The following is a 27,735-nucleotide window of genomic DNA, read 5'->3' on the forward strand; positions in this document are numbered from 1 at the left end:
ACAGTCGAGTTTTTAATAATTATTCTATTGATTGATGTTCTGAGTTAATTTGCTGCACCATGGAAGTTATTAGATTAAATGAACCTTCATATTATAGTCTGGAATTGTTTTCTTTGATAAGTTCCTCTGTAACTGAAATTTCAGTACTGAAAGGTTCAGTCATGTGTTTCATTGGTTCAAATGGTTCAAATGGCTCTGAGCACTATGGGACTCAACATCTTAGGTCATAAATCACCTAGAACTTAGAAGTACTTAAACCTAGGACATCACACACACCCATGCCCGAGGCAGGATTCGAACCTGCGACCGTAGCAGTCCCGCGGCTCCGGACTGCAGCGCCAGAACCGCTAGACCACCGCGGCCGGCTGTTTCATTGGCATTCTCTGTCAAGATTATGAACCTAGTTTCCCTGGACCAATTGTAGTCAGTTTTCAGCGGTACGTTTTTAGCTGATGCGGAGCCCTGCTGTGTTGCTGCTTCCACCATTACTTCATTTTCTAGGTGGGACTGTGATACGTGATTGTTTCGTTTCCTTTGCGCAATTTAGGCTGTGTCAGTTTCTTTATTTTACCAGGGCCATATGCCAGTGCAGAAATTTTCCTGCGTTTCGCGTTACGTTCTCATACAGATCAACATTCCAGTTTTTTTTTTATAGTTACATTTTTTTTTCAAACAGTTTGCACTGACCAAGTCTACTGAGTGTGAAATTATTGGTTTATATGTTATGAATTATTGGTTTGCTTATTTATTTGCTTATGAATGAAATCGATTTTCACACACACAGGATTATTTTCTATTTCATGTACGTGATGTGTCTTTGAGCTCAGTAGGACATTTAGGTTATCAGCACACATTCCCAGGTTTGTATTTACTATAACCCACACAAGTATAAAGGCTGCTCACAAAGTCTTTTGGCTTTGTCAGCAAGACTTTTAATGATATATCCCTTTTGTTGTGGACAATGATTAGAGTTCTTATGCAAATATCTGTCTGTGTGCATAAATTTTCGAAAACGACCAGGTAATACTACGTAGTGGGATAAAATGGCTGCGAGCGCATTTTGTTTGTATGGGTTCCATATACTGAGGCGTTAGAATACTTTCGGGGATAATTATCCCGCTCTCCCATCCCTCAACCTATTGTTATACTACTTGATTTATGTGGAGTTGATGTGTGATGCTCCAGGGAGTAATCCGTCATTCTGAGAAACCCCCACCCCTCTCCCTCCTCCTCCCCTTGTGGAAATTGACTAGAAATGCTCAGTCTGTGCTGAGCTGTTGGCGTGGGAGGATCTCATGACATGAAATTCAGACCAATCTCATTTACAGTGCAGAGGATATACTGTTCATTTATAAAATTCAATTAGCATATAAGATATGGACTTGGTAACTATGTTCATTTATTTACATGTGTATTACTCTGCTGCAAGAATTTCCTAAATTTTGGTGGGGAAACCGAACTGACAATTACTCTACAGGCTTGCTGCCTGAAATTCAAATAAACACAACTGCTCCCCTCCCACACTTGTGAACTAGTGGAAAAAACACTCTGTCTGTGATGAGCAGCCAGAGAGGAAGGTTGTATCGAATTGTCAGAAGGATGTCTCCTCTCCTCCAGTTCTGAATTGGTGTTTTTCGTGGAAGTATGTTCAATTGACAAGATGTTGATGTTGGACAGAGAGGAGTTTAATATGTATGTTATCAGTAAGCATACACCTGAGAACTGCACCCACATCTCCCTATAAGGGGAATGATAGTAGTTGATAGTGGATGTGAGTAGTGGGAATATTTTCCAGCAAATAGTGGTGAAGCAGCTGGATGTGTTGAGGATGCATTTTACAGCTTGTAGAGACTATTGCCTTTGCTGGAGCTGTTCATGTTTTTTGAAAAGGCCAGTCAAACCACAGTACAGGAAACAACTTTGTCATATTTCACGACCCCAGACTGAACCAACCCGTGGTGCTCCCACTGGTGTACGAGGCTCAACTGAGGATGCTTGAAATGTGTATTGTTCCCTGGGAACCAACAGGAATGCGGTATTTCGCCTCCCCCACCTGAAAATTGGCGGGAGGCAATAGGATCGCAGGAATATTACATCCAGTCATGTGATAATGACATCAGGAGATGCAAGACGGACGCAGCCTCAGTCACAGTCAGTCAGTGGAAGAACTGTGAGGTTCCAACAGCAACCAAGATCATCAACCGTCTCTGCCTTGTAGAAGAAGCGTAAAAGTAAGTACATATGGTTCAGTTCCATGTCTTTCTTCAAGTCCAGGCGTCTGACTGTGGATACTTACTGTTTCTTCTCCTTCATGTTTGTCTGGGACCTCTGACACGTCCATACCAGCAGTAACCTCTGGCTTGTTGGAGCCTGCAGAAACGTCCGGCATATCTGGGTCAGTAGCAGCCACCACTGGCTCGTGGAGACCTGCAGCGACCTCTTGACTGCTGGGACAGGCAACGGCAGCAGCTCCAAGGGATCCTGTAGCGCACCTCGCCAGCATGTTGGGGCAGAACAATGAGCTACTATCATCAACCCTGTTCATCGATTTGTGTAATGAAGACTCTCAGCCAATCCCCGACACTCAGAAGAAATTTGCTGCGGGGTCCTACTACACATGGTGCAGATCAGTACAGTCTCCAATATACACACCATTCCAGAACATTCCGGTGTTACTGTAAGGACAAAGTGCCCATTTGGTGGACAAGAAGCTGCCGATTCCTCCCAGTGCTCTGACACTGTTCACTTCAACTTAATAACAACTTGCAGTTCAAAGTGCTTAAATACTGTTATAGAAGCATCAGTAAATAGTTACTGTCATGTTGTGTTAGAAATTTAAAGTGTATCAAGAAGTGTTGAGGTGGAATTTACAAAGCTGGACTGGGAGGAACTGTGTCACACAGAACGCTGCATTAATCAACAGATGACCGAGGAGTATTATCCATCTTGTTCACCCCCAGATGATTACTTTGCTGGCCTGAGGCTATCTATCACATCATTGTATGATGGCGCAGCACTCGAGGTGAGATCTGGAGGCTGATCCATTTATCTGTAAAACACCACCATTACAAACTTGTTTGGCCTAAGGATAGTGCTAGTCCTTATATCAGAAAGACTGAACAGATGACTGCCTTGTGTTCAAACAGCAGATAAATATGTTGCGAACTGTCTCTGTATGTACAGTGTGCATGGAAACGATTTAGAACACTGCATCAGTATGGTGTCAAAAGAATAAGCTGAAGAAACACCCATCAGTTTTTGCATATGTACCAGCTAGATGCAACTAGTTGTTTGTTTGGTTTCATTTTGCTACAAAAATTATAACAGGCACTTGTCGTCGTCATATGGTACCAATATTATACATTTGAAGGGATGGTGGAGTTACTTAGAATTTGTTTCAGTATACAGAAACCTGCAGTTCGTCATAAATGAACATTTTTACCTGATTTTTCACAAAGAAACATGAACCACTAACATAAACACACCAAAGATTGTGACAATGTGTCAGCCGTGGTTACCGAGCGGTTCTAGGCGCTACCGTCTAGAAACGCGCGAACGCTACGCTCGCAGGTTCGAATCCTGCCTCGGGCATGGATGTGTGTGATGTAGGTAGGTTTAAGTTGTTCTAATTTCTAGGGGACTGGTGACCTCAGCAGTAGTGCTTAGAGCCATTTGAACCATTTTGAACTTGCGGGCCGCGCTGTTGCAGGAGGAGGGCTCGCTGGCGGCGCTGGTGTCTCTGCTGCGCGTGACGGGCGTGCGCGACCTGGCTCTGCGCGGCTGCCGCCTGCAGCTGGCGGTGCACGAGGGACCGCTGGCGGCGGGGGCCGGCCCCGGGGGGCGCGGCCGCCGCGCCGGCGCCGCCGCCGCCGCCCACCTGCTCGCTGCGCTGCCGCCCTTCACGTGCGCCGCGGTCCTCTTCCTGCGGCTCGCCGCCTTCCAGGTCACACCAGGCTTTTTGCTATTAAATTTCCTTAAAAGTTGTACGAACGACATTTCTGTTGTATTCTAGTATGACGGTCGTTCAACGAGTAATGCCCCGCATTTTTTTTAAAAGGCCATAATACACATAGACAAACGTCAATCTTGGTGCTTCGCATCTGATGTTTGTTTTGTGCTCCGGCGAAGTATCGAACCGTTCTGGCAGATGGTACAGCCGTAGTACAGCGTCAAAATGGCGTCTACATACTACTCACGTTACATGCAGCATGCTGTTAGTGAATTCTTGTGTGCAGAAAAAGAAACCGTGGTCAACATCCGTAAACTTTGTGTGCAGTGTATGCAGACGCTGCAGTTGATAGGAGTATAGTTGGGCGATGGGTAAAGAAAGTTACAGCCTCAGGAAATGCAGGAACAGTGCTCTGTGATCGGCCACGCTCGGGACGTCCTTTCACAGCCACTGCTCCAGACACGCTGAATCGCGCGGATGCCGTTATTCGTGCCGACCGGCGCATCACAAGTCGACAGCTGGCTCTACAGTTACCGGTCACCGTTGGAAGTGCGTCTGCAATGATCGAGACTCTCGGATATTCAAAGAGATGCTCACGATGGGTTCTATGAATGCTCACAGCGGACCACAAGATTCAAGGAAAGGCCATTTTATTTGAATTGTTGGCGCGTTTTGAGACCGATGGAGAGGCTTTTCTGTCACGGATCGTTATGGGTGATGAAAGCTCCCTGCACCACTTTACACCGGATACGAAAAGGCAGTCCATCATCATCATTCACCCCAAAAGAAGAAATTCAAGACAACCCGCTCTGCCGGAAAAGACATGATGACAGTCTTCTGGGATTGTGTTGGTGTCATTCTAGTGCACATGATGCCGAGAAGGTCAACCATCAATTGACAAGCATATGTGAAAACTCTGAATAAACTCAAGAACCGTTTCTGATGTATTTGATCGGACAATAATCCACCAGAAATCTTGCTCGAACACGATAATGCATGCCCACACAGAAGTCTGAGAACCTGGGAACATATCGCCAAATTGGGTTGGACATCATTGCCGCATCCACCCTACTAAAGTCCAGACCGGGCACCCTTGGACTTCCATCTCTTTGGGACGCTTAAAGATTCTTTACAGGGAACAGACTTTGAAGATGACGATAGTGTCAGTCATGCAGTGGAAACATGGCTACTCCTACAAGACAAGAGCTTTCACCAGCAGGGATTACATGCTCTGCCACAACGCTGGCGTACGCCCATGGAACGTGATGGAGACTATGCAGAAAAATAGGGCATGGACAAGATATGTTGATGTATATTGTCACAAAATACTGTCAAGTAACAAAAAATATGTTCTTAGAAAAAAAATGTGAGCCATTACTTATTGAACGACCTTCATATATACTTACGATTAAATAGTTAAATGAAAATTTAAAATAACTCTAGACTGGCAAATGAGAGGATTTTAACTAAGGATTATTACATTAGGAGGGGAAAAGAGAAGGGGAGAGATTAAAATGAGCGAGTCCCGCCTCCAGCGGCATTCCAAATGCGAGGACGACGGTAGCGCGCTTCGAGCCACTCGCCTCCATGTGGCGCACTGATTTCTCGCTGATTGACTGACTGTAGGTAAACGTCTCGTGGAGGCGCTGCCTTTAGTCCGTCTCCTATGCTAGTCTAACGAAACTTCTGTTCTAATACAAGTCCTTGTATCGTTCCATGTGTGTGGTTAGTGTATTTCATCAGTATAGCAACAATCTAGCTATCCAGTGGTACTCCTAACACACTTTAGCAGTTGCAGGTTTAACGTGCCTGTTTAAGGCACATCCGAATAGGGTTATAACTAGTTATAGTCTACAGATGTTATTTCTTGGTGTCTTCTGACTTGGAAGATATTACGTGTCATTCTGCCAGTATCGTGTGCCTCATTCTGCAGCCAGTCTTTTCGTTCTGTTCTGTGTCGGCTCCTTGCCAAGACTGAGCCTCATCCTGGGTAATTGCCTGACTGGTTCGTCTGTACAGTCTCTTTTCTATGTATTCGTCGCACAGTATGCGACACGTAATGTGGAACGTAAAAGCGTATAATTTAGGAAATGTACGACGATGATGAGTAATGGCACTGCTCATCTCACTGATTCCTACCGTACAAACAACTGTCTGATGGTCAAGTCATTCAGCATTGCTTTCACCGAAGATCAATTCGTGAGTCCCCTTGTCCATTGGCACGAATAAGGGAACTAAATAAAAGTCAGAGAAAGCATTTTTCTTAGGGCCTGCTAATGCGTGGCTGGATTTCAAATACTTCACTGCCCAGGCCCCGAGCAATGCACCTGTCACATTAACCCCATGTGAAACAATTCGCCAGTTTAATAAATATGCGACAGGAATTTCCGGTGAAATAATGTTCACCTGACTGTGTGATTCACAAATTGCTTTTACTGCAGAAAAAAAAATCATTCCGCACTTCTCACCATAGTTTATTATTAATATAATCGTCAGTCCGAGGACCTAAGTGTGACAATCATCATGTGTTCACTTAATCTTCCGAAAATCCACGAAGACTGTTTAATATTGTTCAGCACACTTCTATACTCAAGTCCCACAGTCGCGAAGTAACGATATTATACTGTGTGTTAATCACTCTCAGCGCTAACTCGGCACAGTTTCCACATTTAGACTTAGTCGCCTAAGCCGAAAATAGATTTCTCGCGCTGGAAATGTTTCAAAGTCTTTGCGATTATCACACTCAAATTACTACAACTCCCAATCAAACAGTTCGCCCGACGCTAGTTTTTCCAAGCCCACAAGAGTTCTCGCAATCGTCACATCCGAAATTTTGCATGTAGTAATTTCATGGAAATGTCTTGATCACTAAAACCTTTTTTCGACTACTCATCACCAGATAAAATATGTATCAACAGCCCGACTAGGCACTATGCATATTTTATCTTATGTTTATCACTCGACACACGTCATAGATAAACTTTTTAGCGATCAAAACGCCTGCACGGAATTAAGTACATGCCACGTCTGGATGGTCGCATACCTTACAAGTGGAATACTTCACCAGTCAGATGAAAGACATGTGAAACTTTTACAAGTCCAGAACTGAATACTTAGGTAATGTATCTGTTACACACACGAAGCGACGTCTAGTAGCACACACGATCTATCTGTACGCACAGTCCGCTCCAACTGGCAGTCGAATCCAAAGTGTCCCGCACAAAAACCAGCACCGTTACTTATAGCCTTGCACTTGCGAAAGCATACATCAACTATAAGTGTAATGTTATTTATACACATTACACATGAATCTGGACGCAAAGTTCATCAGCTACACAGTGCTGCTCGTAGTTTTTGCGAAGCTTTAATGATTTTCTTACAAATAGTTCTTTTGCTCATATCGGCCATATTTTGCGCCGTTATAGCATTAATAAATATTAAACAGTTAAACTAATTACAGTCAGCCTCTATAATTACACCTATTTACTAATTGTGCTGCTACTTTCACTATTTCGTGTTATATTTAGGAGACAACTCACTTTTTCATTTGTGGAATATATACTAATCAGCCGAAACATAATGCCCTCTGCCTGGCCCGGCGTTGGGTGCCGCCTGGTGGCGTTTCGGGCACGTGATACGGTAGCAAAAGTGTGCAGTCGGAGCTGACACAGACGGGGTATCATCACCCTAGCGAAGATAAGGGAAATCCGTTGAGATGAGCGACTTTGACAAAGGACAGAATATTCTTATGCAGAGCCTGTGAACGAGTATCTCTAAAACAGCGAAGCTGATCGAATGTTCGCGTGCTACTGTCGTGAGCATCTACGGGAAGAGGTAGAAGGACAGGGAAAATATCACTAGGCGCTGGACGCCCAACACTCTCACGGAAAATGGGATTCGGAGGCATTTCTGCTCTGTAAAGTAGGATAGGTGGTGATCGTAGCATCTCTGCTGAAAGAGCATAATGCTGGTGCGCCCATAAGTTGTTTCGGAGGACACCGTTCATCGTACATTGTTGAACATGGGGCTCTGTAGCAGACAACCCCTACGTGTTCACATATTGACCCAACATCATCGTCAATTACGATTTCATTGGGCACGAGAACATCGGGATTCCACCGTCGATCAATGCAAACGTGTCGGCTCTTCAACGGAATCACATGTTTACTAGGTTGATGGTCACCTCCGCAAAAGGTGAAACGTGCAGCGCGCCATGGGCGCAGCCTGGTGGGAGCGGTATTACGTTATGGGAGGCATTTTCCTGCGCTTGCATGCGATCTGTTGCAGTAGATATACTGGCAGCTGCTAAATACCTGCATCCCTTCGTGGTTGATGTCTTCTCTGATGTCGATGTCATCTTTCAGCACTGTAACTGCCCATGTCACGGAGCCAGAACCGTGCTACAGTGGTTTTAGGAGCACTAGAGTGAACACAAATTCGATGTCTCGGCGACCAAACTGCTTCCGAAAGAGTGGGTTAATTCTTACATTACCTAGCTGAGTGTATTTAACAGCGTCTGTGATACGTGAAAAGGAACATTCGTGCTTTTTAGCTTTCGAAAGGAAATTTTGAAGACTCTCTTTGCCTACTCCCCACTTACGCCATTCAAAACCGGCATTACCCATTCCAAATAGTACACAGTGAAACCGCAAAGTTTGTTTCTTACAACGCTAGTTCTTTACCCAGGAACATATCTTCCAAAGAAAGACGAGAGAAGAATGTAGGATTTTCTTACAAAATTCAGTGGATCTCTTCATAAAATAAACGGGTACATGGCAGGTTGACGTAGTCAGCAGTACCATGTGTTACAAGATAATGATTTAAATATTAAACAACTTACAGCACAATGACAAGCCAAATTGACGATGACACCTCACATGTGAAACGCACGCCGAAATGTACTTCACTAATCAGTTACGCACTACCACTGCTTCTACATTTTAACTACAAAACTCGTGTTCCAGGTTTCACCATAAGCACATCTAGTCCGTTGATATCAAAACCTACCGACTACGTTTACGTGGGATTCCAAAACTAGGTTTCGTAAACCGATTTCCCAATACCGCTTTTGGTTGGTCGTGTAAGGACTGCTAAATCGATTCTGGAAATTAGCTTCTTGCTGCCGGTTTTCCTCTTCCACAATCGATTTTCGCTACCATGTAAACGTATAACCGTCTTTAAAACGTGCTTGGGCTGTCAGGTTACGACTTGTTTTACTAAATTTTCTACTAATACCGATTGGGCGACTTTTTGCAGGATGAAGGAGAAGTAGAATGAAACTGTGTACTTCTAATAGTATTGAAGAGAAACAGTGACTGTTTTGACTTAATCAGAAACTGGAACAGCTGATTTCCAAACGCCATATTTGACTGGGCTAGCAAATCCGCTTTAGGCTTTAACATGTAAACATGACAGCAAAAAACGGTTTCCGAAGTTCGGTTTTCGTGTGCTGAAAGATGTGTCACATGTAAACGTAGTGACAGACACGCTAAGGAATTATCGACGTTTGAAATAACTAAAGCTACTAAATTTTAATCTGAGGAACGATGAAAATATATAGGCTAATTCCTATCGTCTTATAAAAACGTGGTCTTCCTGAGCTGGAGACTAAAAGCGCCACCAGTCCTCTGTAACTATACGCCACAGACGTGCTTCAGTGACCACAATATAGTGCGGTGGAGCAACGTTGTGTGTCACAGGGAACATGGCCCAGGTCATGAGGACAGTAAAAACTTCTGAAACTTTCTGGCAGATTAAAACTGTGTGCCAGACCATGTCTCGAACTCGGGACCTTTGCCTTTCGCGGGCAGGTGCTCTACCAACTGAGCTACCCAACCACGACTCACACCCCGTCCTCACAGCCTTACTTCTGCCAGCACCTCGTATCCTACCTTCCAAACTTTACAGAAACTCTCCTGCGAACCTTGCAGAACTAGCACTCCTGAAAGAAAGGATATAGCGGAGACATGGCTTAGCCACAGCCTGGGGGATGTTTCAAGAATGAGATTTTCACTCTGCAGCAGAGTGTGCGCTGATATGAAACATCTACCAAAAACCCCTCAGTCTCAAAGTGGGTTCCATGCTGATGAGTGCGTGACTATTGTGCAGGAACAGTCATTAGCGGGAAACCTGCCGCACTTTAGTTCCATAAACCTTGTTCAGGCAAGTGTGGCTCTGTCTGGATGGATCTATATAAGTGGTAGGCTAATGGCGCTGTCACCTCACATTTCAGGTTGCATACATTCAGGGGTAAGCATACATTCAGGTGCAAATTTGACTGATTTATGACCTTGACATATTGTTATTCTAATCGATGTATGACCCTCTGGGCGATGATTTATGAACTCTGGGCATATCTGTCCTTTATAGAAACCCCTGTCCCTCCCTCTCCTCCGCCCTCACCCCTTTGGGAAATCCCTAAACCATCCCACCTCCGCCCTCTCGGATACAAGCAAACTTTTGATATCAAATTAATTGACTAATTAATTAAACAGATAAATTAACTACCCCCCACCTCAGAAGTCCACCAACACTCCCCACCCCTCCACCACTTCCCCTCCCCACCAGGAAAAATTACTGGGAAAAGTGCAAACAAAGCCCCAGGTAGCGGCATCCCTTATAAATTTGACACCAGACTTACTTCCTGCCTCTCTCTCTCCCTCTCTGTGTCTCAAGTTGTTACTTTTTTTTTTGTTTGAACCAACATATGTAAACAAACATAGAGCAAGATGTCCTCTCCATCTCTCTTCCCTTGCATAACCATCCCCTACCCCTCTCGTCATTCATGCAGAGTGGTATCAGTATATACCTTTCTTCTCACAATTCAACTGCTATGGAAACCTGTAGCAAATGGAGCAAAGACAGTCTAGAAGAAGTAGATAACGTCTGTCATGTACCACACTAAACCCACCTATGTCCTGCATCCTATTTGGAGGATACTAAAACTGGTCTATGGTGGGATTCGATCCTGATAACCACCTAATTTCCAAACCCTTCTGGATTTTTTACCCTTGCCTACTATTGCTGGATACTGACACAGTAAGGTCATTTGGTAGGAAGTCAGTTACATTGGAGGGAGCTCAGAATTTCAAATTTCAGCTCAGGTGCGTACTATGTCGTTAAGCAATCTGCAGAGGTGTTGGATTGATGTGTGCGTTCGCAGTACAACTATCGGACACAATAAATTGTCGATTCGAAAATTTGACGTATCAATTGGAATCGATACTGTGTACAATAATAGCTGAAATTTTAATTTTCGGCGTGATTTTATGCCGTCATGCTTGTGGAATTCTCAGCCAGTGCAGGTTTGCTGAGTGTCTTTTATAAAGCACTATAGAGCTCCTAAGTATGTTCTCTCAGCTGCACCAAGGTGAAGAAGGATGAGGAAAGGGTCTACCGAGTGATAGGCTAGTAACAACAACAAATACCACTACAAGACAGAGTGCAGTGCAATGTGTTGGGAAGCAATAAGCCACAATCTTAGCTGTCGTCACGGCTAGGTGCCTGAGATCACTGAAAACACTCGTACATACAGCCTGCTAACCTCCCAGATGTTCACCTGTGGTGCGACCGACCCTTCTGCACCGCCAGTGCCAACACTCAGAAGCCATGGAGGGCATCTGGGGATGATTCGAGGGGTAGTAATTTGGATGTTATCAATATGTCGAGAGCCAACACGTGGCAGTGATCGATATATAATCGCTCAGCTTTACACAAACTATACATGGAATACCCACGATTGTGGAGACAGCCCAACACAAACTGAGTATTAATTCACCATTCATCTACCTGAATGGCGCCGTGAAGGCCGCAGCTGGTATTTGTCCCCACAGCTATGTGAAAGAACTGACTAGCCAGCCGACTGGAACTTTTCTTCGCACCCGCCGCACATGACAGTCTCAAGCCAGAGATGTCAATTCGTTCTGGCCACCAGCTATCTCCACCACACACTCTAATGGCCAGCACAGTCGTCCTAGGAAACCAGTCACATACTTATCAATGTAATTAAAATTAAATATTATGATTGCAGACCCAACCTGGTGACATTCGACAAAGAGCAAAGTAGAATCTTTCATTCCCCTTATAGCTATCGGTGGACTGAAATCCACATCAAATCCTCACATCCCTTAAAATCGGACATACCCATTTTCTTTGCACATATTGGAACACTGTATTTGCAAAGCATTCAATCTCAATACCATGAAGACAGTGTAATACGGGTTCTGTGATATATACTCAGTGTCATAGGCGAGGGTGGAGGATGGTTGGTTGAGAATGATCACATACAGTAGACGGTGTGCTATGTGAGGAATCACTTGAAAATGCAACGCTAGACTGAAGTCGTAAAAAATGTACAAAATCTTATACATTGGCGTTTCTGATCTATAATCTTACACTTTCTCGTGGAAATGCTGTCTGTGGCTTCGAATCAAATCTCTCCATGCAACCACATACTTGTGTAGATCCTACGGAGACGTATTTTAATGATTACAACCACCAGTGAATCATACGTGTGGCACTCTCACATCTCGAAACTCACCTTTTTCGAACCTGTCTGCTGCAGTAAAACTCCAGTGTGGTTTCAGACAGTCTCTCTGAATCTTGTAACTGCTCCTCAGTGCCTGCCCTGCTCTCCCTGCAGCCTTGTCCGTGTGGTTGATCCATTTTAAGTCGGAACTCAGAGAAAGTCGGAGAGCCCCATATTCACAACCCTCTGCATCCTGTGGAGAAACGGGGTCACGTGAGTTGATGTGAAAGGACTGTGTTTTAACCACTCGGAGGAAATGGGAGCATGTTGTCGTAGCTCCGCCGACCATTTACAGTGTATAAGGCTAGCGCAAAGCGTAGCTTTCTCCTGCAACATGAGGTAGTAGAAAAGACAGTACAAGCAGTTGGTAGGGTTTCTTATCGGAAAAACGACGAAGACTTCACATCATACAGGAACTGCAAGATGGACAAGGATTTTGCTACTGCATTGTGGTGTGTTTCCAAACTACATACAGATACTGCAGTCTGATGGAGATCTGCGTATCTCAAGGTGGATTCATGCCTATCACTCAAACATATCACTCTCTCTCTTTCTCTTTCCTCATTATTTTGTACCATCTAATAGAGGGAAACTACTAAGTGTATGCAATCAAACTCTTAAGTTCCATACCACGCTCTGTAATAGCATATCACTAACATCGCCTGGTTGAGAACCAGATGAAATTTTATCGTAGCATGTCTCTCTCTTCCAATATATTGAAAACAAACACAGCCTGCATGGCGGCAACGACTATACGTTGTGACCTCATTAAATATACACATATTGATTCATTGAAGCAGGTGGCGAGTGAATGGAGTCGCTCGCACAGAGCTGTGTAAAGTTTCATCGCCTGTACTGGAAGAAGACCATATCCCACAGACTATCATTCGCATTAGAGATTTCTTGTGTTGCAGCTTTGTCAGCAGTTTCATACGCTGTTATTTCGCTGTGACACAGCCGATCAGTGTATTTTACAGATGTGTACAGTGCCATACATTTTGTTCTCTTTTCCACCATGCCACGTGCTAAACCGACATTAACATGTTTTGATCCATTGGCTACCACAGAAACTGGACATCGCAGAGTGCTGCTCCCACAACACACACGCAGGCTGGTAGAAAAGGAAGACAGAGGTGATGTTTCTTTGGCCAAAATGTGGAAGACGTTGCAACATATGGAATCTGGAAGAGCTAATAAATACACTCCAATACTCTGCTTTCCAAAGAGCATAATACGCGTTCCACACTGGCACCAGTGATACACACTGGCATTCTCACCCCTGTATCGTAGCTACCATTCGGCGAAGACTACTCCATACCAATGTTACTCAGAGCACCCAACCAAGTACACATGATCTGTCTAGGCGCCGGCCGCGGTGGCCGAGCGGTTCCAGGCGCTTCAGCCCGAAACCGCGCTGCTGCTACGGTCGCAGGTTCGAATCCAGCCTCGGGCATGGATGTGTGTGATGTCCTTAGTTAGGATTAAGTAGTTCTAAGTCTAGAGGACTGATGACTTCAGATGTTAAGTCCAATAGTGCTTAGAGCCATTTGCATTTGGATCTGTCTAAATGCAAGTTTACTGAGGAGACTAAGACTCCTTATTGGATATAACAAGTATGAGCCCGAAACATCTGACAGTGTTATAGTGAAATAACTGACAGCTAAGAAGAGGAAGAAACATGTGGTTTATACATACTGGGGCTCCAGACGCATGGAGTTTGAAACAATGTACGTAAGTCACTTATCTTTTCAATTCCCGAGTATTGTCCTAGTGTCTGGAGTCCATACCAAGAAGGGATTGGAAAGAGAGAAATGATCTTAGAACATAAACACACATTCCAAGGGCTACACGGTTCTACAATTAAACACGCTATAGTGCCAGAATTGTGCGGTTTCCGACCCGTTAGCCACGTGGAATGCAACGCTGTTAATATTCCATTGGAATAGATATATTTCCAGCCCATGATATATATTCTCCCTAGTTTCTCTCTGATAAACTATGACGACAAAGTGTAAGGTGATGAAACAACTACATTGCACATCAAAGAAAACATTAATTCTTCACAACACAAACACTACACAGGTTTCCGGAGGTGTATGACGCCTGCTGTTTACGAAGTTCAAGCGCGATCACGTTTCGGAAATTATGATATGTTCACAACAGATCTATAAAATAGTCGTAGGCGGCTGAAAATGCTTACGAAGAAACAGTGACATCTTAGGAAGAAATAAACACCACGATCAGTAAACAGAGAAGATGTTGACAGTCATATCGCAGTTTACAGCCGCCTCTGGTAACCTGCCTCTTGCACACAGTAGTCACGGTCCGATGTTAGGTCGTATTGTGAGTGTGCGGGATGATACAGCCACTCTGCCTTGACACCGCCTCTCTCCAGAACACCACACCTTTCCATTATTAACGTGTGGATGTGTAGCATCAGTGCAGTCTCCTCCAGAACACACAATTTTATTGACTTCGGTGAATACTGATTTCACGGTATTTTTTCTCTAGTTGTATGTATTCTCAGTGAATTTTCGTAATTTTGCTACGTTTTCGCCACTTTAATTATTTCATCGTATTTACCTCAATTTTTACGTATTTCACATTAATTTTTTCGCGGTTATACCAGGTTTTCCTCCGATTTCTCCGATTTCATGTCATTTTTCTTATCTTTTCGACCGTATGTTATATGTATATGGTCATACTGCTGACATACCCATTTGTTGTTTGATCTTCTACGAGGATATTTACGTGTCTTATACATCAAGCTACTGAAAAATCCTAAGACTTCCCCTCTTTATGACGATCCATATACATGCATAGGACGATCGTGAAAAGTATAGTTAACAGTCGCTTCGAGACTCAACAAGTGGTGCAGATGATGGACGTGTTGGAAACACTTCCATGTAGTGGTCCGACCCGTCAGAGAGCTCGTCTGCAGACTCACGTAGTGCTGCACTTGATGAAAACTCAAAGCCTGGAAAGAGTTGTACACGTTCATTTGACTCCATTCTCATCGCGTAGGGATCTGCATCAGGGAGTCGACACGTGTACAGAGTTGATTTCTGTTGCTGCTCCCATTTTGTTTTCCCGTAAATGCATGCTCTTATTGCTTACCAGATATGCTTTGTTATTTCCGTTTATACCTTCAACTCTGATACGTACCCGCAACCCTGTCATGACATCTACAAACTATAGCTTTCACGTATTTATTTTTTTACCTAAGAAATAAGTTATTCATTAGTTGACAGTGTGTCGACTTCAGGTCTGGTGTCATAATAGTTTCCCTTCGTTGTACCTACGGAATTCGTCTCTCTGACAGCGTCATTTATAGACGAACAGTTAGCACGTTATGCTTTGAACTTTAACCATCCACCGCTGACAGCTCTACACACATACACATAGATATTCTGCACGCATATTACCAATTGCAAAGCCTCGATTTCAACCACTTGTACATTATTTTCGACAGTGCTACAGCTCTGCAAATAGCGAAATACTCTTAGCAAAACGCTTCTGCAATGGGTGTAAGCACATTTAAATTCATCCTGATAAATACAGTAGCATCTTTGATATAATTTATAATACCAACATTTCTAACAACAGTGTCTAGATTCTCCAGTAATAACAACGGTCTTCTTTTATTCTCTAAAGATTCATGATGACGTCACATGATCACTTCAATCAGCGTAATTTGTGTTCTAGATCTCGTTTGGATGGTGTGCGACAGTCATTCGTATCATTCTTGTGTGTATGAGATAGAACAGCACGTTAGTCAGACAGTATAGTATAGCAGTGCACTCGATGCATCGAGTCACTTCCAACCACATATGTTGCAGTTGCAGTGCATTTGCTCTGTTTTGTGTACGTCTGTGTCTGTACAAGTATTGTGGATGGCTTCGATGACCCAGAGTAGACCCGAGTTAGTTTTCAAGAGTGGATCCGCTACGTGCTATATCCGGAACGAATTTCAGAAGTAGATCCACAATATGGTGCATCCAGAATAGGGTTTAAAGGTGAATCCACTATGCATTACATCCAGATGGTCTCTAGAGGTGGGCCGGCCGGGGTGGCTGAGCGTTTCTAGGCGCTTCAGTCTGGAACCGCGCACCTGCTATGGTCGCAGGTTCGAATCCTGCCTCGGGCGTGGATGTGTGTCATGTCCTTAGGTTAGTTAGGTTTAAGTAGTTCTAAGTCTATGGGTTCTAAGTCTGCCAAGGGGGAGGTTACCATGAGAAAAAGATTGAATAATCAACGAAAGGATAACGTTCTACGAGTCGGGGCGTGGAATGTCAGAAGCTTGAACGTGGTAGGGAAACTAGAAAATCTGAAAAGGGAAATGCAAAGGCTCAATCTAGATATAGTAGGGGTCAGTGAAGTGAAATGGAAGGAAGACAAGGATTTCTGGTCAAATGAGTATCGGGTAATATCAACAGCAGCAGAAAATGGTATAACAGGTGTAGGATTCGTTATGAATAGGAAGGTAGGGCAGAGGGTGTGTTACTGTGAACAGTTCAGTGACCGGGTTGTTCTAATCAGAATCGACAGCAGACCAACACCGACAACGATAGTTCAGGTATACATGCCGACGTCGCAAGCTGAAGATGAACAGATAGAGAAAGTGTATGAGTATATTGAAAGGGTAATGCAGTATGTAAAGGGCGACGAAAATCTAATAGTCATGGGCGACTGGAATGCAGTTGCAGGGGAAGGAGTAGAAGAAAAGGTTACAGGAGAATACGGGCTTGGGACAAGGAATGAAAGAGGAGAGAGACTAATTGAGTTCTGCAACAAGTTTCAGCTAGTAATAGCGAATACCCTGTTCAAGATTCACAAGAGGAGGAGGTATACTTGGAAAAGGCCGGGAGATACGGGAAGATTTCAATTAGATTACATCATGGTCAAACAGAGGTTCCGAAATCAGATACTGGATTGTAAGGCGTACCCAGGAGCAGATATAGACTCAGATCACAATATAGTAGTGATGAAGAGTAGGCTGAAGTTCAAGACATTAGTCAGGAAGAAGCAATACGCAAGGAAGTGGGATACGGAAGTACTAAGGAATGACGAGATATGTTTGAAGTTCTCTAACGCTATAGATACAGCAATAAGGAATAGCGCAGTAGGCAGTACAGTTTAAGAGGAATGGACATCTCTAAAAAGGGCCATCACTGAAGTTGGCAAGGAAAACATAGGTACAAAGAAGGTAGCTGCGAAGAAACCATGGGTAACAGAAGAAATACTTCAGTTGATTGATGAAAGGAGGAAGTACAAAAATGTTCCGGGAAAATCGGGAATACAGAAATACAAGTCGCTGAGGAATGAAATAAATCGGAAGTGAAGGGAAGCTAAGACGAAATGGCTGCAGGAAAAATGTGAAGACATCGAAAAAGATATGATTGTAGGAAGGACAGACTCAGCATACAGGAAAGTCAAAACAACCTTTGGTGCAACTAAAAGCAGCGGTGGTAACATTAAGAGCGCAACGGGAATTCCACTGTTAAATGCAGAGGAGAGAGCAGATAGGTGGAAAGAATACATTGAAAGCCTCTATGAGGGTGAAGATTTGGCGGTGATAGAAGAAGAAACAGGAGTCGATTTAAAAGAGATAGGGGATCCAGTATTAGAATCGGAATTTAAAAGAGCTTTGGAGGACTTACGGTCAAATAAGGCAGAAGGGATAGATAACATTCCATCAGAATTTCTAAAGTCATTGGGGGAAGTGGCAACAAAACGACTATTCACGTTGGTGTGTAGAATATATGATTCTGGCGACATACCATCTGACTTTCGGAAAAGCATCATCCACACAATTCCGAAGACGGCAAGAGCTGACAAGTGCGAGAATTATCGCACAATCAGCTTAGCAGCTCATGCATCGAAGCTGCTTACAAGAATAATATACAGAAGAATGGAAAAGAAAATTGAGAATGCGCTAGGTGACGATCAGTTTGGCTTTAGGAAAAGTAAAGGGACGAGAGAGGCAATTCTGACGTTACGGCTAACAATGGAAGCAAGGCTAAAGAAAAATCAAGACACTTTCATAGGATTTGTCGACCTGGAAAAAGCGTTCGACAATATAAAATGGTGCAAGCTGTTCGAGATTCTGAAAAAAGTAGGGGTAAGCTACAGGGAGAGACGGGTCATATACAATATGTACAACAACCAAGAGGGAATAATAAGAGTGGACGATCAAGAACGAAGTGCTCGTATTAAGAAGGGTGTAAGACAAGGCTGTAGCCTTTCGCCCCTGCTCTTCAATCTGTGTATCGAGGAAGCAATGATGGAAATAAAAGAAAGGTTCAGGAGTGGAATTAAAATACAAGGTGAAAGGATATCAATGATACGATTCGCTGATGACATTGCTATCCTGAGTGAAAGTGAAGAAGAATTAAATGATCTGCTGAACAGAATGAACAGTCTAATGAGTACACAGTATGGTTTGAAAGTAAATCGGAGAAAGACGAAGGTAATGAGAAGTAGTAGAAATGAGAACAGCGAGAAACTTAACATCAGGATTGATGGTCACGAAGTCAATGAAGTTAAGGAATTCTGCTACCTAGGCAGTAAAATAACCAATGACGGACGGAGCAAGGAGGACATCAAAAGCAGACTCGCTATGGCAAAAAAGACATTTCTGCCCAAGAGAAGTCTACTAATATTAAATACCGGCCTTAATTTGAGGAAGAAATTTCTGAGGATGTACGTCTGGAGTACAGCATTGTATGGTAGTGAAACATGGACTGTGGGAAAACCGGAACAGAAGAGAATCGAAGTATTTGAGATGTGGTGCTATAGACGAATGTTGAAAATTAGGTGGACTGATAAGGTAAGGAATGAGGAGGTTCTATGCAGAGTCGGAGAGGAAAGGAATATGTGGAAAACACTGATAAGGAGAAGCGACAGGATGATAGGACCTCTGCTAAGACATGAGGGAATGACTTCCATGGTGCTAGAGGGAGGTGTAGAGGGCAAAAACTAGAGAGGAATACGTCAAGCAAATAATTGAGGACATAGGTTGCAAGTGCTACTCTGAGATGAAGAGGTTAGCACAGGAAAGGAATTCGTGGCGGGCCGCATCAAACCAGTCAGTAGACTGATGGGGAAAAAAAAAAAAAAAAAAGAAAAAAGAAAAAAGATGGTACAAAATAATGAGGAAAGAGAGAGAGAGAGAGTGATATGTTTGAGTGATAGACATGAATCCACCTTGAGATACGCAGATCTCCTTCAGACTGCAGTATCTGTATGTAGTTTGGAAACACACCACAATGCAGTAGCAAAATCCTTGTCCATCTTGCAGTTCCTGTATGATGTGAACTCTTCGTCATTTTTCCGATAAGAAACCCTACCAACTGCTTGTACTGTCTTTTCTACTACCTCATGTTGCAGGAGAAAGCTACGTTTTGCGCTAGCCTTATACACTGTAAATGGTCGGCGGAGCTACGACAACATGCTCCCATTTCCACCGAGTGGTTAAAACACAGTCCTTTCACATCAACTCATGTGACCCCGTTTCTCCACAGGACGCAGGGGTTTTGGATATGGGGCTCTCCGACTTTCTCTGAGTTCCGACTTAAAATGGATCAACCACACGGACAAGGCTGCAGGGAGAGCAGGGCAGGCACTGAGGAGCAGTTACAAGATTCAGAGAGACTGTCTGAAACCACACTGGAGTTTTACTGCAGCAGACAGGTTCGAAAAAGGTGAGTTTCGAGATGTGAGAGTGCCACACGTATGATTCACTGGTGGTTGTAATCATTAAAATACGTCTGCATAGGATCTACACAAGTATGTGGTTGCATGGAGAGATTTGATTCGAAGCCGCAGACAGCATTTCCACGAGAAAGTGTAAGATTATAGATCAGAAACGCCAATGTATAAGATTTTGTACATTCTTTACGACTTCAGTCTAGCGTTGCATTTTCAAGTGATTCCTCACATAGCACACCGTCTACTGTATGTGATCATTCTCAACCAACCATCCTCCACCCTCGCCTATGACACTGAGTATATATCACAGAACCCGTATTACACTGTCTTCATGGTATCGAGATTGAATGCGTAGCAAATATTGTATTTTAGCGTGGGAAATATGTAGCAGGGGCAAGAGGGAGTTGCAAATATCGGCTGAATACCACGTTCCTTAGCCGAACCACTTTCTAAATTCGTTGATGTGATTTTATTACGAGGTTAGACGCTGGCTACGTGCGCCCGCACTTATGGTCTGTTAATACACACCGCAGCGATCACCTTAATATATTCAATGTCGTATTATTTATGTGAAAGACCACTTTATTCGGAACCAACAGCATACCTCGAATTATAAAGCATACATAGTTTTTAACACGGATATCGTTAGTGATAATTGTGTGGCCTGTACAACCAAGACGCTTTTTATGCACAGTGACTGTATCATAGTCGTTCCGAACGTGTTTGTAACATCCGGTCGCTTATACCACGATTACATCTCTCTTCCTAAAACGCACTCTTACCACTCGTAAGAAAAACAAATGCCCATCCATCCCAGAATTTTCGCCCACTATTGTTTGTTGCCTCTGCTGGCCATTAGAGTGTGTGTTGGATGGAGCTGGTGGCCAGAACGAATTGACACTTCTGGCTTAAGACTGTCATGTGCGGCGGGTACGAAGGAAAGTTCCAGTCGGCTGGCTAATCAGTTCTTTCACACAGCCGTGGGGACAAATACCAGCTGCGGCCTTCACGGCGCCTTTCAGGTGGATGAATAGTGAATAAATACTCAGTTTGTGTTGGACTGTCTCCACAATCGCGGGTATTCCGTGTATAGTTTGTGTGAAATTGAGCGATACAATATCGATCACTGCTAAGTGTTGGCTCCGGACGTATTGATAACATCCAAATTCCTACCATTCCAATCATCCCCAGATGCCGTCCATGACCAGGGCGGTGCAATTTGGCTGATACGTTTGTCCACTACTGTGATTGCAGTCATGACGGGAGTTTTCTCTGGCCTTGGATTGTTGGTACTGGCAACATATGAGGGGACAGGCTGGCCGTTTGTGGACATCCCGGAGGTGAGGTAGTCCCAAATGTGTTTCATCTGGGACAGATCTGGGGACCTTGCTGGCCACGGGCCACGGCAGTACCTCAACGTCACGGAAACAGTTCGTAGAGACACGTGTCATGTGTGAACGAGCATCGACCTGCGGAAAAATAGCACCAGGATACTGTCGCATGAGAGGTAACACGTGACGACGCAAGCCGTATGCGATGTACTGTTGTGCTTTCAGAGTTCTTTCAGTCACTAGTAGCCGTGATCTGCAGTCCTGCCCGAGGGTACCTCACACCACTTCATTCCAATAATGCCGTTGTTCTCTCCGAAACATTCGAAGCGTGGGATCTATCCCCAGATGGCAGCCAAATTGCTGACAGTGACCATCCCAGGTAGGGATGAACTGTACTCGTCACTGAACACTGTGTGACGCCATTGGTTAGCAGTGCAGGCTGCCCAGTCCTGGCCAACTTCAAACGCAGCGTGGGCCACTAGTCTCCCGCTAGTGTGCGATGAGTGGCGTGGGATAATACAGAATGCTGCGGCCGCGCGGGATTACCCGAGCGGTCTTAGGCGCTGCAGTCATGGACTGTGCGGCTCGTCCCGGAGGTTCGAGTCCTCCCTCGGGCATGGGTGTGTGTGTGTGTGTGTGTGTGTTTGTCCTTAGGGTAATTTAGGTTAAGTTGTGTGTAAGCTCAGGGACTGATGACCTTAGCAGTTAAGTCCCACAAGATTTCACACACACTCCGGAATGTTGCGGTGAGTCCCTTACTCGATCTCGGACGGCAGGCGCGGACGTGGAGGGGCTGCGTTGCGCTCGGCGCCCAGTACGGCTGACGTCCTTTGTGGCGGTCGGGCACGGTCGACAGGAAGTTTCAGAGAGACAACGCCTGCCGCCACGTTTTCACGCGGTTCGACTTCACCTCAGCCGCGGCCAGTGGGGTCACGTGGCCGCCTGGGGGCGGTCCCGCTGCGCCGTCTCAGTTCTCCAGAGAGACCAGCGCGCTCTTCTAGGCGGGCGACCGGCGCCTGTGACCTTTCATATGAAATACTGCAGCCACGCCTCGGTCCTTTGTTCGTTGTCACCTTCTCTGACAGATTTCTTTCCAGATCCAACCGAAATTATAGGTTTCCATACATCCTTCTTTCTATTCCATAGTTTTTCTCTTAAAACATTATCAAAGACTTTTTTTTTAATTTATAAATTTAAGTGTGTCACTTGGTAGAACTTTGCTTTATTTCAGTGAGCTATTAGAAAGTAAAAGTAGCATCAGTAGATGAACGTCTTTCCCTGCAGAGACTTTCCAGCAGAAAACAAAACAACACGGCTCCCATATGACACCGTTATTGTGTACTTCTTAAGAAATAAAAATTTTTGATATGCCAATATTAGAAGCCGAATCACTTGGATAGTACAACCAATGACTTTAATAAATTTTCCGTCCTAGAACACATACAGGTTCCAACCATACATTCATTTCATTCACTTTTCCTCCTATTTAAAAAATAAATAAATAAACACCTACTGAACGATATTCCTCTGAGAATACCACCACGAAACGAATGGACATGATGAGGACTGCTGCCTACCGTGACATCGTTACATACCCTAAGTAAATTAAAATCGTTGGAACAAAAGGTATCAATATGAATTAAATGACATTACATCAGTGAAATCACCAGACAGTTAAACTGTAATGAAATGTGTATGTAACAACAAACCAGCTTTGTGGTCATATTGAGACTGAATCAGATAGAAAGCCGACTGGAAGGATGACAGCCAGTTGATCTTTGGCGGTTTATACAGCATAGCACTTATGGATCTACATACGTATCTTAATGGGTATGAATTCCGCTTGTTTTTCGCCATTCAAAGTCTATGTGCATAAGGTCAGTTACGGTATCCAGTAATCGAAAAGTCTTTGACTCCAGTTCTTAGGTGTATAGTGCTACCTTCTTTGCTGATACTACCATATTAGTTCTTACTTCTGGTGGCGATGGTACAGATTTCCGTCCAAAGCTCAAGTGTTTTATTCGAAATGACGCAGCTCGTAAACCCGGAAGAGTATATTCGAAGAACAGGAGCGTACGGCGCCTACTGCGCCACGAGACGTCAGCCGTAACAACAGCTGTGCTGACGCCAGTCAGTTGCAGGCGACTGTAGGCGACCTGCGGGACGAAGCCCACCGCTGTACCCCGGACCCCCGGACGAGACCGCTCTCCGACACGCCACAGCCGTTCCCTGTCGCCCTACAGAGGTGCCAGCCGCTCACCTAGCCGCCAAATTCAAAACAAGTAAGCGAGGCAACCATCTTTGGACGTCAGGACGTCCCAGATCAAAATCCTCCATGAAAGACTTTCACCAAGACGAGGAAAATCTCATCGACTTCACCGTCGACGACCAGTCTGCTTGGGTACTAGTGTTTTTCTGTAATGTCCGATGTTTATTGTTGCCAGCTAAAGAAGACTATGTCTCGTGATTCGAAAGCGATTGTGTCGAATGTTGTAAATGGGTAATACATCCAGCCGACAGGAACGTGTACTGCAAGAATAACTGTCAATGACGGAACACAGTCCCTCGAATTTGTCATTTAACATAATACAGTCATAATGTTATCCTCAGATGGAACTTCTTGCTGGCATCACAAGCAATCACACACTCTCAATGATCAAAGTCTCAGGTGGACTAATGTATTCCAACCGGCGCACGTCCCGAAGACTGTTCTGTGCAATTGCTTGCCATTGACTATGTAATCGACGAGACGAATTCCAGACTGCTGGATGCTCAGTTAAACTTTGAAGTGTTTATCGATTGAAAAAAGCTATTCAGACTCGTCAGACTCGTAAAAAGTATGTGTATACCAGTGACGATAGCAAAATTGGAGGTGATCGAGGAGAACTTCCGATTATTAACTGTATGAGCAACCACAGATCATCCCTAAAGGTAAGCATGTAAGAACTGCAGAAAAAGTCCAGAATGGACAGCTCAGTGGCATCGATGAAGAATCGTGTTACGCTCCAGACAATGCGAAGGAGGAAGATACTACCAAACTGTTAACAGGATCTGGTTTGGCCGAGGGACAACTCCAGGCAGCGCCAGCCCGTCTGTGCCCATTGACGTAAGCTTTCAAATCCAGAGTGGAGAAAGAGATATCAAGCGGCCTATGGTAAAACATCACATTAGGCAAATCTCTTATTGGATTTCGCCAGCTGAGCAACTCATGATTGGGGAAGAAATGGAGAAGATGCTGCGACATCATTGAACATTGAGCGAGTCCTCGGTCCTCCCCTGTGGTCCTTGTGAAGAAGGGGGACGACAAGTAGCGTTCCTGCATCGACTATCGATGACTGAGCAAATTCATGAAAAAATATGCCTACCCATTGCCGCACATTGATGATGCCCTACACTGATTGAAAGGAGCAAAGTATTTCTCAACTTCAGATACGCAGAAAGGCTAGGCAACTGGCTCGCATGCAGTCCGTAGGTCTCTGGCCGCCCAGCAGAAGGACCGAGAGCGCTAAAACGCCTAGCAATGGTCAGTGAGGTATGGCCCAAGAGACTTGGACTGTGCTGATTCTGACCATTCGTCATGAAGATAACAACGCAGACACGTCGTCCATGTAAAGAGGATGCTCCAGCGCTGCCGCACAGAGTACGGGTGGCAAGATGCAGTAGTCGGCCCGACTGAGGGCTGTTTATCCACGAGACGGAGCAGTGCAGTCAGCTGTACCGCATGCAGCGTGACTAGCGGTTACCGTTACTGGCCGCCTTACTGTGGGTCCAGACTTCAAATACAATCACAAGCAAATAAATGCCATTCCTTATTTGTCATTTCTAGATAGTTCTCGGGTTTTGCCATATTTAGATATTCTGGAATTTTCGATATTTGTATAAATAGCAGCATCCTCCGTTCGCGGGGCAGTTATATGCTGTTCTGTTTGTCCACTGCTGTCCATAATAAATGTGCTTACACTGCTAAGCGTTGAACTTCATTAATGACTTGCCTTTCGAATTTTGACTTGATTGTGGCTTTGACATGGCAATACTGAACAGTAACGAAAGAATACAAGGAGAACAATAACGAAGGCTGCTGATGAGTATTGGATAGGAAGAGAAATATGCGTTGGGAAGGGAGGCTCAAAATCTGGCCACCAGACCTTGAAGCTGCCACAAAGTCTATCTCCGTTATCTTAACAAACGAATAGTAGAAAATCATCAGATTTACAAACAGAAGAGGAATATTGATATAAAGTTTGTAAAAGAGGCCCAACAAGAATCTTTGTAATGGTTCGTAAATATAATCGAAGATGGCGTACACGGAAAGCAAGCGCTAGTATGTAACACAATGAAAATCCTTAACAAAGCACACAGAGATACAGTAAAGGTAAATAACACAAGTCAGCGGCAGGCAATAGGTCGAACGATTGAAACGCGTTTTGTATGGAGGCGAAGAGACAGAAAATGGGGAAATTGCATGTATAGAGTTGGGAGGTATGGCCCATTCATGCTATGATGTCCTTTATTATTATTATTTATTATTATTATTAGTCTTATTTATGCTACGATGTTGTTGCAAAATAGGACAGCTTCAGGCATGCACAGCATAAACAACGAAATTCTATCCGGTGTAATTGCTCTCCATCTGAGAGTGGTAAATCTATTTCGTGACTGTTGGAAAAGAAGTGTTGTACCAAGAGCATTTAAACAAGGAAAAATTGTATTTCTATTTTAAAAAATGTGATAGAAGCTGTTGCCAGAACTACAGAGGGATTTGTTTACTGGAAGATCCATAAAAATTTACTCTTGCATCCTGAACAGCAGGCTGAAAATAATATCAGTTGGTTCACTAAGTGAAGAACTGATGGGCTTCCTTAAGAGGAATATCGAAAACGGATGCAGTACTTATGACGAAGCAGATCATATAAAAGCATGCATAATTTGTTCGAGACACCACTTAGCACTCGTTGATATGGAAAAAGGCATTGATAAAGTTGGTAAGGAAGAACTATAGATCATAATAAAGAAACAAGGATATCCATCCAATTGTGTTCATCAGAACACCATAACAAGACTATATGAAAACACGACAACCACGTTCGATGAACAGGGTTTGGACGAAAAAAATATGGAAACGCCAAAAACACGACACATTACCGTGCGTAATGAGGTGCACGAAACACGTTGCATCTTGTTACCTCAGAAGGATAACTATAGGTTCTGTACGGTTTTCGAGGGAATAGTGTACCATTCTTCTTGCAAAATAAGTGCAAGTTCAGGAAACGATGAAAAGACGTATAGCGATCACGCACCGTTCTTACCAACGTAGACGACAAAGAGATCTGGTGATTGTAGTGGCCAGAGGAGGTGCGACAATTGATGCCCGTGCTCACAAAACCAGTCTTGCACGATGTGAGCTGTGTGTGTCGTTTTGGAACACAGCATCACACAGTGTGCCGTGATAACAACACGAAAAGCCAAAGTGGTCACATAATCCTTAGCAAATGCAACACTGGAGAGTAACCATGCGGCTCAAGTTACCACCGAGCGCCCATCGTTTTCAGTCTTGTACGTAAATTCGGCCACTGGTTGGAAAGAGTGTGAAACACTTCTCTTCCTAGCAAATGACGTTCTTCCACTGGCTACGTTTCATGGCTCCGTGCTTCTGTATCACTGATGAGGCTCCGTTCATTTCTGATGTGACTTTTGCAGCTCTCGTCGTCTTATTTCCCGTCACAATTCTTTTCAATGACCGTCAGTCACGGTCACTCACCACCCACTTTTGTCAGCTTTATCACTTAGCTGATGATGTTGTTCTGCTTTCCGTGTTGTTGTTGTTGTTGTTGTTGTCTTCAGATCGAAGGCCGGTTTTATGCATCTCTCCATGCTACTCTACCCTGTGCAAACGTCTGAATCTCTGAGTAACAACTGCAACCTGCATCCTTCTGGATCTGCTTAGTGTATTCATATCTTGTTCTCCCTCTACGGTTTTTACCTTCTACGTTTCCCTCCAGTACTATATTGGTGTTCCCTTGATGCCTCAGAATGTATCCTGCCAACCGATCCCCTCTTGCCACAAATTCGTCTTCTCCCCAAGGATACCAGCAACTCTGACGGAATGTTATTTACTGCAAGTGCCTCCTTCCGACTTAGGTCTTTCAGTAGCTTTTCCGTTTATACAATATTTCCTTCGGGTTCATTTCCCTTCTGTAGCCCTCTATATACTCGTTCCA

The 27,735-nt window shown here is 44.1% G+C and overlaps 1 protein-coding gene across 1 annotated transcript in view; it reads left to right on the forward strand.

The window, feature by feature from the left end:
- The window catches only part of LOC126259520 (uncharacterized), a 171,208-nt gene that overhangs the window by 129,366 nt on the left and 14,107 nt on the right, over positions 1 to 27,735 (forward strand). The window contains exon 10 of the mRNA XM_049956379.1: positions 3,710 to 3,943. Within this exon, the coding sequence (XP_049812336.1) occupies positions 3,710 to 3,943 (234 nt within the window). The remainder of the gene's footprint in view (positions 1 to 3,709; positions 3,944 to 27,735) is intronic.

Source organism: Schistocerca nitens, chromosome 5 (genome assembly GCF_023898315.1).
Source record: "Schistocerca nitens isolate TAMUIC-IGC-003100 chromosome 5, iqSchNite1.1, whole genome shotgun sequence".
NCBI lineage: Eukaryota > Metazoa > Arthropoda > Insecta > Orthoptera > Acrididae > Schistocerca > Schistocerca nitens.